The 12,540-nt window shown below is 38.9% G+C and overlaps 1 protein-coding gene across 3 annotated transcripts in view; it reads right to left on the reverse strand.

The window, feature by feature from the left end:
* Positions 1–12,540, reverse strand: part of ASAP1 (ArfGAP with SH3 domain, ankyrin repeat and PH domain 1) — a 293,429-nt gene that overhangs the window by 7,282 nt on the left and 273,607 nt on the right. For all 3 annotated transcript variants that reach the window (XM_034763623.1, XM_034763624.1, XM_034763625.1), the window contains 4 exons: positions 12,153–12,219; positions 7,630–7,688; positions 4,553–5,055; positions 664–786 (listed from right to left, as the gene is read on the reverse strand). In XM_034763623.1, coding sequence (XP_034619514.1) covers positions 664–786; positions 4,553–5,055; positions 7,630–7,688; positions 12,153–12,219 — 752 coding nt within the window. The remainder of the gene's footprint in view (positions 1–663; positions 787–4,552; positions 5,056–7,629; positions 7,689–12,152; positions 12,220–12,540) is intronic.

Genomic DNA, 12,540 nt, shown 5'->3' on the forward strand with positions numbered 1-12,540 from the left:
GGGAAATTTGAGACTGCCTCATTTGGTGGAAAGCTTCTGAATTCCAAAGGCAACAAAACATTGCATTTCAGAAGCATCTCTGAGGCTGGCAGGGATAGTTTTAGCAGTATCCAGGGAAGACTGTCTCCCCACAAAAGCAGGTAAATTCCTTGCCTGCACACACCCATTCTCCTTCAATTTGAACGCTGGATGCAAGTTTACATAAATGCTGTTGCATAATTTTTTGACAAAAGATGCAAACATTAATGCAAATTATGTACAACACATGGTATGTTGTCACTGCCCAGTTAGTTTCCTCTAGTCTAGGGTAAAGGAAGGAATCAAATAAAACTGGAATAGCAGCAGTACAAGACTCAAAGAGAATATAAGGTTTCTCAGTAAGTTCAATCATCTGAAAACCTATGAAATGGGGTCAGTTTTTGCTGCTGTCCCTAGTAGTTGCTAACACCATTAAGAATGGGTGTCTGCATTTAAGTCCCTGTGAAGCATAAAATAATTGGATTTCTCAATGAAGTATGATTGGTCTGATGTTCAGGAGCTTTAAGTAGGTCAAATAAGGTGTAGCATATAGAAACTATGAGTAAGCTAGCTGCTACTCAGCTGAGAGTAATGCCCAATAAAGTGTCAATTATACAGACTTTTCATAAAAGCAGAGATACATACCCACCACTCTTGGTCCTCTTCACCAGTTACTATAATTATTTCTCCTTCAACAAATGTAAGCTCATCATCATTGTCTGCTTGACAGTCATAAATGGTCTTCACTCTCCTAACTTTGTTTTTCCCCTAAAAAGTAAATACAATTTTAGCTGAAAGAGCTGAGAAAAGGAATAAATATATAGAATTTAAATTTTGGGTTTTGGCTATGATTTATTCTACAAATCCAGTGCATTTTACCCATAGTTTGTATCTCTGATTGCAGGGGGAACCCTGCCTTCCTCATCTTCCCTGCCTGCTCCCTAGCCCATCATGCTACAGTGCCTTGTTTCATCAAGGTTTTTAAACAACTATATCAATGTTAGAAAACCTGACATCTAACTACTGCCTAATTAAATGATTTAGGCCCCACCTATACTTACTTGGACCAGAAAATAGTTTTAACAACAGTTCTGACATGGTTTTAGTCTATATACACGATCCCTTTAACGTGTATGAGAATTAAGAATAGGGCAAAACCAAATTGAAATCCAGTCGCCAATGAAATTCAGAAAGATAGGGGAACTGAGGAAGTTAAAGAATTCAAACCCCAGCATCTATACTTCTACTAAAGTTTTGGTTCCAGGTCCAGTGCAAAACCAAAATGAACCTATTCTTTGGTTCTGGAACAGACACAGACTAAATCTAGCAAGACAATATTTTCATGAAAATTTAACTCAATGGCAGCAATTCCAGATGAAGATCTACTCTAAGATGAGTGGCACTATTTTGGGCTGATCTCTCATGAGAATGGCTTGTGTTAACTATTCTGAACCCAAACACAATCAGTAGGTCTGATTCTACCCTAGACTGCCAATTCAGATCCAAACACTGCCCCTCTCTAGATGCACCCTGTTTTTCTGGGAACCGTGTAAACAGTTTCCAAACTTGACTACCTTGGAAGTATATGATCTGTTATTATATATCACATTTCAAACAACACTCAAAGACTAAAGGAAGGCAAATGATGATAAAAGCTTCAGAAAGCAACAACTAAGAAGAATGGTAAGCAAACCATGCAAGCTTAGTCCATAAGACAATGTGAGACTCAGAAAAAATAAGATTGAGGTGGAGATGGTACTTGTTTGCAAATATATAAAGGAATGTTGAATAAAAGGGAAGGGATCCATTAGTCAACACTGGACTTAATATGCTGTACTAAAAATCATATTAAATAAACTTCAAACCAGTTAGGCAACAGAGCAAACTATCAGGAGAGGTTGACAGTCACCATTAATAGATACCCAAAGTGAGAGTAGGCACCCAGCTCCTAGTGATATTTATACACCATGAATAATGAAATCAATCATGAAATGATGCAGGGGAATGGACTTTTTCCACCAACTAGACTGTATTAATTTTTCTAGTTCAAGTGAATTTCTATAGAAAGCTAGATTTCCATACATGTCTCAAGTTATAAAGACGTGAGGGAAAGTGACTGACATTGCTCCAGGTAGTCCGTGCTTTATTATTAATACATGGGTGACATTTTAATAATCTGCCCACTTTAACTCATTAAAGTGATGGAAAGGTGAATGCCAGCCCGAGGTGGTATATATCTCTGGAAAGGACTATGGGATGGATTTTAAAGGAATGTACATTAAGAGCGCAGCTTGGGGTTGTGATGTGTAAAGAAACAAGTATTTTCAAGGCATCTAATTTTTGCATCAAATGCAATTAATAATAATTTTCTCTCTTTGTGCACCCAAATCTGTCACCCCATCCTAAAATGTCCCTGTATCAAAATATTCAGGAAGAGGTTTTGGTGCTCACAACTCACAATGATAGTTGCTGCTTTGCTAATTAATGGACATGAGCCCTTCAATCTGTGCTCTCATTTACATCCCTGGCCGCCCCCCTTCTCTCTCTCCTTCCCTCCCCCCGCTAGCTGGGGGGCATCTGCAGCACAGGGAGTCCCCCTGCACCCTGGCTCCGGCCGTGCAGCAGATTTTTTTTTTTTTTTTTTGCTTTGCCGTTCTGGCCGCCCCGTTTTTTTTTTTTTTTTGGCTTGGGGCGGCCAAAAAGCCAGAGCCGGCCCTGGTGACTGTTAGTACCAGGTGTAGTTTTAATGATACTGAGACCAAATTTTATCTTCAAATCCCATTTAATTCCTTAAATATTAGTGGTACTTTGTCATACCTACTATATGCTTCTGAAATACCCGATTCCCTCAGACTAGTAAGAAACAAAGACTATCACACAGATAGTGGTGGCTGTCCTCATAGGTGGTGTTATGTGGTGATGCAGCATTCCATCATCTTGTGGTGACAGAACACAGCAAGGGAACCAGATGAGAAATGTATTTGAAGAGTTCACGTCTCTAAGCAGCTCCATTGTCAGCCAAACATATGAGTGTGAGCATGCATGCACAGAACCTGGAGCAGCGCAGAGACACATTTCTGGTGCTCCCTCCTCATTTCTATAAATATCATTTAGATTAAGCCAGAACAGCGAGTCTACACTGATGTAAAAACAAATATAAACAGAAGGCCCAGCAGTTCATCCTCAGAACATTTGGAAATATCTAGTGTGATTTTCTGTATTTTAGAAGATATTAATCAAAAGATTAATGGGTTATTTGCCTCTTTCCTCATAGAGGGAAGAGGGAGCTTGCAGTAGTGAGTTTTCCCCCTCCCTTTAAAGTAAGTGAATAGGCAACTCTTGGCTGGGAGACCTCTTGTGGTCCTTCCCTGCTGTCCCACCTACTGGTAGGAAAGCAAGGAAGTCCAAAAGACAAAAACTTCTGTTGCTCTCACTTCAGATTACTCTGACTGGTGAGTCCCTGTCTCACCAGTCAGGCAGGAATGGTGAGCTGAAGAGAAAGAGTATGCTCTCCTAAACCCAGGAGAGGAGGAGGAGCTCTCCCCCTTCATTCAGCAAAGGAGAGGAAGCTGTGTATCCTACCTCAACCATTTGCATACCCAGCTTGCTGGATAAAAAACACTTCCTCTATTCTTTTTTGTGTAGTTCACAGGATGAAAACCTTATAAAAGTATGTTTAACACCTCTTCTTTATCTACTTGGATTGTGAGATAAACAATAAAGGCAACTCTACAAGAATAACTAGTGTGTAGCCTGAATAAGTGTCTTAGTCAATTAGACTAGGATAAATTGTTCCTACTATACCTAAGTTTGTTAGATGTGAATTACATTGAAGTGTAGTGGCGAGAACTCCAGACTGGGTTCCAGTTCTGTTCCCAGCTTTGCCACTGACTTGCTACATGACCTCTGGCAAGTCAAAATTTCCCTCTGTGCCTCGATGGGCCCTTCTGTAAATACAGTGATACTTATGCACCTTTGTTAAGCATATAGGTGCTAAATATTTGAATTATTACATTGTCAAAGTTGATTTTTTGTGGTTGACATTTTAAGTTTTGTAACAATTATTAAAAAGGAAGTTTAAAATAAAACCTATTAAACCCTTTTTAAAATATGTTCAAAATCAAATATATGTCCCAGTTATTTTATGTGCAGGAAACAGAGAGCAAAGAATTAAAGACAGAAAGCTTTACAAATGTTTCTAACTCCTTAACGCACAGAAAGCCACCACTTATTGCAGAAACATAATTTGCACCCTTAACACTGCCAAAAATACTCTGGTGAATTTAAGTTGAGTGCCTTGCTCTCAGGCATGACCTTTTATGTTTTTGTATTCCTTTTGGCATGCAATAGGCTTTACCATCAGAAGCATTATCTGTTGAAACCGTTCAAAAGCATACATCTGTGCTCAAATTTGTGAGCTGTCACCTGTTTTGTGCACATAACTAAAGTGCAGTCTTTTTGCAAATTTAGCTTTAGGAGAACTTCAAAGCTTGCCATGAGGCTTTCAGCATGTTGGAATACTAGAACTACCCACCATATTTATTTTCCTGGGAAGCGGCACTGGGGTCTCTGGCAGGGTATGTGTCACATCATTAGAATCTTCAGATACTTGCTTTTGGACGGTATCTCTAGAGTGTACATTTGGAGAAAGATCTATGGAGTGAGATTTCTGATTTGCCTCTGAGGGTTGAGGCTTTGGTGATGATTCTCCAGCTTGAGTTTTAGCCAATACCTCTCCTAGCTGAGGTTTTGGAGGAAGGTCCTTCATTTGTGGCTTTGGCGGTAAGTCTCCAAGTTGTGGTTTTGGTGGCAAATCTCCTAGCTGAGGTTTTGGGGGTAGTTCTCCTGGTTTTGGGGGTAGTTCTCCAATTGGAGGTTTCTGGGCGAGTTCCACAGGCTGAGGCTTTGGGGGCAAGTCTCCAGGTTGTGGTTTCTGTGGTAGATCGATCGACTGTGAAGACTTCTGAAAGATTTCCAGGTGTTGATTAGATCTATCTATTGAAAGATGATGACTGGTTTCTATTTTTCTTAGTGCCACTAAAACAGAAAGCAAAACCAGGATATTTTCACATGTATTTCATGGACAGACAGAAAATCTCATTTCCCCATATTACATTTAAGAAGAATCTGAAATATGCAAGACAACTTCTTTTCTTCTAGAAAGATTTATTTCCTTCATACAAAATGTAGAAAGAGAATTTCTACTTCAGGCTAACTCCAAGAACAGATATCTAGAATGAAAGAAGCTAAAAAGCTCAAAACCTAGCAGTTATCTTCAATAACTGAAGATGTCAGATATACTCTGAGTTACCTTTCACACATTTTAAATAAAACACTATTTCCCAACAGTTGAAATTAATAAGCAATTTATATTTGTGATTTAAAAGAAAGGATTGAAATTTTAAAAAATGATATTGCCTTGCAGTTTATCTACAAGAGGTGGAAAATACGCAGGTCCTTTCAATCAACATTTATTTTTACATTTTCTTAGTTTCACTGCTCTTTCTTCCTTAGACTCTTCCATTAAGTGTGCCAAGCAAAACTCGACTGGCATGACTGTACTTAGCTATATTATACAGGTATATAGGTATGAAGCCTGATACTGAGAGAGTAAGTACCACATCTTTTTGACTCAGAAAAAGGGATAATTTCATACTGTGTTAAACATTTGCTTTAAGGTCAAGCAACACTGTCAACACATTTAAACCTACCACAAAATAATATCACACAAATACACTATTTATAATATAACCTACTACAAAAACACATTCACATTATATATGATGATCCTGATTTTTAGATGAGAATTGTGCCCACATTACTACAAGTAAGAGATGATTTAGTCATACATGTACATAAGAATGACTTCTACACACGTGATAACACATATGCAAATAAGGCACAAATTAACCAGGTTCAGGCTGAAAATCAGGCCAACTTATTTTAACTGCACTCCTGATATTAAATACATTTTTTTTAGCCCTCCAAAATGAGGGCTTCAAATAAGACAGAATATCAGATTTGTTGCTAGGTAACACACTCCTCAGAAAGGCTGGAACAACCACTTGCTATGGTTTGAGAGTTCTGTATATGGCCCAAAAGTAATTTCAGCCCATGATGACAGTCAACTCTAACCTAACTTTATACTAAGTGACTATTGACTTCTTTTGCAGTGACACCTGTCATCTCAATGACACCTTAAAAGGACACTGTTGAACTGAATTAATTTTCTTACCTGTAAAAAACTGAATTTTTAAAATTTGTATTTAGTTTTTGCCACTATAATGCTTTGCATTTCTCTTATCTTGCAGAATGAAGTTAGATTGGCCAGATTCATTCTTTGATTCTCCTACTTTGGAACAATACAGTTGTAATATCCATTGAGACACACACACACACACACACACTGGCATATGTAAAATTGTGCTATATTGTATATGCTTACACTCAATATGTTTGCTCACATGTGCGTGTGCGCGCGTGCAGGGGGGTATGTGTATTTCTCTGTTTTCTCCAGTTCTTCAATTAATTCTGGCACATCACTCAGAGAAAGAGGCTTTCATTGACCACCTTTTCCTCCCAATCTTCTACTCTGTTTGTTTCTCAAAATGGTCCACTCTACAGACTATGTTTCAGAGTGGTAGCCGTGTTAGTTTGTATCAGCAAAAAGAACAAGGAGTACTTGTGGCACCTTACTGACTAACACATTTATTTGAGCATAAGCTTTCGTGGACTACAGCCCACTTCATCAGATGCATGCAGTGGAAAATACAGTAGGAAGAAATATATCTATCTATATAAAAAGAACATGAAAAAATGGGTGTTGCCATACCAACTCTAATGAGACTAATTGATTAAGGTGGGCTATTATCATCAGGAGAAAAAAACCTTTCAAACAGTTACCTTCCTGTCAACTGTTTGAAATGGGCCATCCTGAACTTTGACAGAACAAAAAGGGAAGACTTTTAACCTCTCTTCCTGGCCCAGAACAACTAGAATAGGGGGATGTTTTTCAAAAAGAACCGAAGTGACTCAGGAGCCTGAAGCACATTTTCAGAAGTGACCTAAGTTCCATTGATTTTCAAGTAACTTTTGTAAATGGGATTTAGGCTTTCAAGTAACTTAGACAATTTTGAATTTTTTTACCCCTAGATCTATATTATTTAACATTTATATTGCAGTAATAACACCAGACCCCAATCAGTGTCATTGGTCTATTGTGCTAAGTACTGTACAAATACATGTGAATATGTGGTTCTTCTGCAAGGAGCTTATGATCTTGGAATAAATCAGTAATGAAGGAGGACAATACAAATACACAGATTCTTACTGATTTTCCTCCAGGTTCTGCAGGATTTCAGCTTTTGCACTAAAATATATGTTTAGTTTTTTGACAACATCCTTGCTGATTCAGGAAGGAAAATCCCTATAGATTTTGCCAGAATTTCCAGATGTGTTGTCCCATAAATAAAAGTCTTTTGCTGAAAACACCAAATTTATGAAGACCCTTATGATTTATCATCACTTGTTTAACACACACACACACACACACACACACACACACACACACACACACTTCAACTATGTATACATCTTTTAAAAAGGTCTTACCTTTTTGAGGTAGTTTAGGAAGAACTCTTGGGCCAAGTGCAGTCTTTGCAGACCCCATGCTAATCAATAGATATGAACTATCAGTACTTCAACTTACTGAACAATGAGTTTACTGTGTCCCATTTCTAGTGCCCACCCACTATTCAGAAAAAAAAATATAGTAAGAGTTTATGCATAGCCAGGACACACAATGTTGTCCATGAAATAGCCCTGAAACGCAAAGCAGTGTTGGCAGTGGGCTTGGATTATTCAAATAAAGGAAAAAGCTGTGCAAAGCTTACACATTGTTAATACTGCGTGGCACATCTGTTCCATGGATAACAAGGTGTGCATACATGTATATTTAGAAAACTGCTTAAATTGAGAGGGCAATTCAACGGACAGTTTTTGTTTAAAGAAGAAGCAATAAAAGCACAAGTCAAGAACTTAAATTAACACATTAAAATAACCATATTAAGTACATAGGTAATACAGTCCAAAAGCATGCAATTATAGTCTAAGATAGTCTATCTTTTGCTTTGGGTGCTTCACAGTTCACCCCATGTGTATACTATTGTAATACCCACACCGTAGCTAGAGTATCACTATCTGTTATAGATAAGTTTGCCAAAACATTCCATCTGTTTTTTCAGTTGTGGATAACTTTTCAAAACCTTTACCAATTAAGCTCAAGTTTTTCAAACCTGGTCTTGGTCCAAGGCTGAAACTTTTTGAAAGTCTAAACAACAAAATTTGAGTAATTTGTATACAAGGAATATGAAAAAATACACACTCCCCAATAAAAATGCTTTATGACCTTTTCTTGAACCCAATTTGCACAGAAACAATTTGGGGATTAAAAGATTAAATTTGGCAGGGAGATAACTCTTCTTGATAAATGTCTTTGAGAATTCTGGTAAAAACTGGTTTTGATTTGGTTAAGTTATGAGACTCTGAAAATTGCATTTTGTGCATGCTTCATAGAGAATGAAAGAGATTTCACAACCATGTGCCAACATGCCAAAGGAAGGCAGACTGCTCTCCATCAGACAGATCCTCAGCCAGTGTAAGTTTTCATAGGTTCATTGACTTCAATAAGGTAGAGCTCCATATGAGTCCTACTGTTTTTACTCCATATTAAAATAATGAGTGAATGAAGCAAAGCTTTGATCTTCCAGTAAATATTGCTCAGGGAAGTGAAAAATGAATTAAGCAATTTTTGAAGAAATTATTTTCCTTGCCCCTCTACTCTTCCTCCACTACTACTTAGTTCTCCTTTCCTCTATACTTCCCCTTTACTTGACACCCTATGTGAAAGTGCCATCTGACATGGTAAACTGACAATGAACAGCATATTTGAATCATTCAACAAGTGAGATCATTTTCATGGATTTTTTTTAATACAAGGACTGCAGTGTGTTTAAATGTGTAGTTTATTCAATAATTACTGTAATTTTTGTTTTTTTCTAAGGGTACTCCACTTTCTGCACAATCATAGAATTATATCAATGCTTCCCTAAGTATAAAATTTCCACTTCAAGGGGTTACATGTTTTAAACTGGTAAATACGACTGGTATAGTACATATAAAAAGAGTAGTATTTTGCATTTAACATGTCATACGTGTCTAACATACAAACACAAGAAAGACAACAAAAACAATGTTCTAATAAGTTCCCACTATGAACCTTTTTTTAAGATCATGCATAGATGTTATAAGCATTAGACATATTCAGGAGAATAATTCAAGGATAAAACCATGTTGCAAAGAGATACAGGAACATAATCTCCTTGTGTGGTGTAAAACTGTCCAAAATATACACTATTAAGAAGATGATGAAAGTGCATTTAAGAGATTATTATGGTTTTGAATATGGTCGGTCACCTTATGGAACATTCCACAAAATTAGAGTATGAATCTTACATTTTAATAGAGAAAAACCACTGAACAAATATATTATCAGATTAGGGGATTTAACTACTGTATGTTAGTGAGCAGATACTGTTAAAATTGGAAGGGTTCCACTTCCCAGCTGACCCAAACACAATGGCTGACCATGTTAGTTCAGGCTACTGACCTTATAAAAGCATTTGCCTCATTAACTCAATATATTCCTAACCAAACTACTATTTGGCCTGTGACCAGACAAACACTGCCAAGAAAAGGGAAAATTACTGACCTATTATTCTGCTTTTCTGAAGCTATAATTCTGACAAACTTCTCACTTCTGGGTCACAGCTCCTTAACATGAGACTGTGGAACTCCACAAGCTCTTAAGTGTTATGGCACTTAAGGACAATGGTAGCAAGGTGGAAAAAAAAAAAGCCACACTCTCAAGTGGCTGTCCTGCACCACCATGAGTTTAACTACTGCCTCAGGAATGTTTAGTTATTTCCAGCTGCCTGGGAGGCGAAGAACACAGAGAAAAAAGCAAGCCAACCCCGAGTTATTAAAAAAAAAAAAGCCTAAAAATAAAAATCAAGGTGCAAAAATTCAGTAACACCTCAATAAAGATTAATGTAAAACAATGAGGACAGATGATCAGTTGAGTAAGAATCTTGTCAGAATATTTTTCAGTAAGCAGAATTCAATCAAACCTCTGATGCACAGACAGCCTCAATTCTGGCATTTGTAAACCTGTGAGTGTTTGATTTTGTAACACGAATAAAGATTTTTAGATGTAGTTTTCTAGGGTTTTTTTTTTAATTAAAGAAAAATAAAAAAAAATTATGACATGCAACTTTAACAATCACATCACAACCACCTCCAAAAAACAAGTGGTCATCTGTGTTTGAACTTGGGGCTTCGCAATCAAAACTCAGTCCTCTATCACTTTTGCTAAAAGAGCAACTCCATTGGCTGGCAGTAGTTGAAGGGTGCAAGTTAAAAAAGTATGGATTGGACGAATGGACTATAAGGTGGATAGAAAGCTGGCTAGATCGTCGGGCTCAATGGGTAGTGATCAACGGCTCAATGGGAGCCAGTATCAAGCGGAGTGCCCCAGGGGTCGGTCCTGAGGCCGGTTTTGTTCACCATCTTCATTAATGATCTGGATGATGGGATGGATTGCACCCTCAGCAAGTTTGCAGATGACACTAAAATGGGGGGAGAGGAAGATATGCTGGAGGGTAGGGATAGGGTCAAGAGTAACCTAGACAAATTAGAGGATTGGGCCAAAAGAAATCTGATGGGGTTCAACAAGGACGAGTGCAGAGTCCTGCACTTAGGATGGAAGAATGCCATTCATTGCTACCGTCTGGGGACCGATTGGCTAAGCAGCAGTTCTGCAGAAAAGGACCTGGGGATTACAGCGGACGAGAAGCTGGATATGAATCAATAGCGTGCTCTTGTTGCCAAGAAGGCTAACGGCATATTGGGCTGCATTAGTAGGAGCATTGCCAGCAGATCGAGGGAAGTGATCATTCCCCTCTATTCAGCACTGGTAAGGCCACATCTGGAGCATTGCGTCCAGTTTTGGGCTCCCCACTACAGAAAGGATGTGGACAAACTGGAGAGAGTCCGGTGGAGGGCAACAGAAATGATTAGGGGGCTGGAGCACATGGCTTACGAGGAGAGGCTGAGGGAACTGGGGTTATTTCGTCTGCAGAAGAGAAGAGTGAGGGGGGATTTGATAGCATCCTTCAACTACCTGAAAGAGGGTTTCAAAGAGGATGGAGCTAGGCTGATCTCAGTGGTGGCAGATGACAGAACAAGAAGCAATGTTCTCAAGTTGCAGTGGGGGAGGTGTAGGTTGGATATTAGGAAAAACTATTTCACTACGAGGGTGGTGAAGCACTAGAACGGGTTACCTAGGGAGGTGGTGGAATCTCCATCCTTAGAGGTTTTTAAGGCCCGGCTTGACAAAGCCTTGACTGGGATGATTTAGTTGGTGTTGGTCCTGCTTTGAGCAGGGGGTTGGACAAGATGACCTCCTGAAGTCTCTTCCAACCCTAATCTTCTATGATTTTTTTATGTTCCAGCTAGTAGAGTGTTATTTTTTTGCATTGATGCATAATGCTTCAAACCAGTGGGTTATATATGCAAGAGTAGCTTATATTACAGACAGTACATCCAAATGCACAGATCAGTCGGACTGAGAAATATGTGGTTAAATGAATGAGACTTGTATATATCATATTAGGGAACCAGTTTCTGTTCCAAGCTACGCCAAGAGTGAACTTGTGTAATCTTGTGTTAGCGTATGGTAGGGGCACGAGACCTGGCTCAGTAATGAGGGTGGTGAAGTACACAGAATTATTTAGCGTCAGCAGAAGACACGAGAATAAAACTCCTGGATCACAGCCTAGTGCAACTTTTTCTAGTTCCAATGGTATTTTGATGAGAGAAAACAGCAGCAGCATCTGCTGCCACAACTTCAGTTCTGCGTGGCTGCTTCAAACTGATTCAAGAGGTTTGGCAGAGCCTGAGAGCAAGAATGCATTGTATAGTTGGAATATTGAGAAAATTAACAGGTGATCTTCCATAGTTTATAAATTAGCCACATCACGCACAACTTTACTATATGCAAATACATAAAATCTTACCTTGACTGCTGAGACATTCCCTCAAACTTGTTTGCGGTCTTAGTTGAGGGTGGACCCAAATCATTACCTAAGGGGATACAAATTCCTTAGACTTTTTAAAATGGAGAATAAAAGAACAGAAACATGTAGGTAGTGGCAGGGCCGACTCCAGGGTTTTGGCCGCCCCAAGCAGCCAAAAAAAAAAAAAAAAAAAAAAGCCGCGATAGCGCTCTGCGGCGGCAATTCGGCGGGAGGTCCTTCGCTCCCAGTGGGAGTGGGGGACCATCCGCCGAATTGCCGCCGAATAGCTGGACGTGCCGCCCCAAGCACCTGCTTGCCAGGCTGGTGCCTGGAGCCAGCCCTGGGTAGCGGATATCATCATATAAAACAAAAATATGCAGCTTTCCCA

This window comes from Trachemys scripta, chromosome 2 (assembly GCF_013100865.1).
Source record: "Trachemys scripta elegans isolate TJP31775 chromosome 2, CAS_Tse_1.0, whole genome shotgun sequence".
Taxonomy (NCBI): Eukaryota; Metazoa; Chordata; order Testudines; family Emydidae; genus Trachemys; species Trachemys scripta.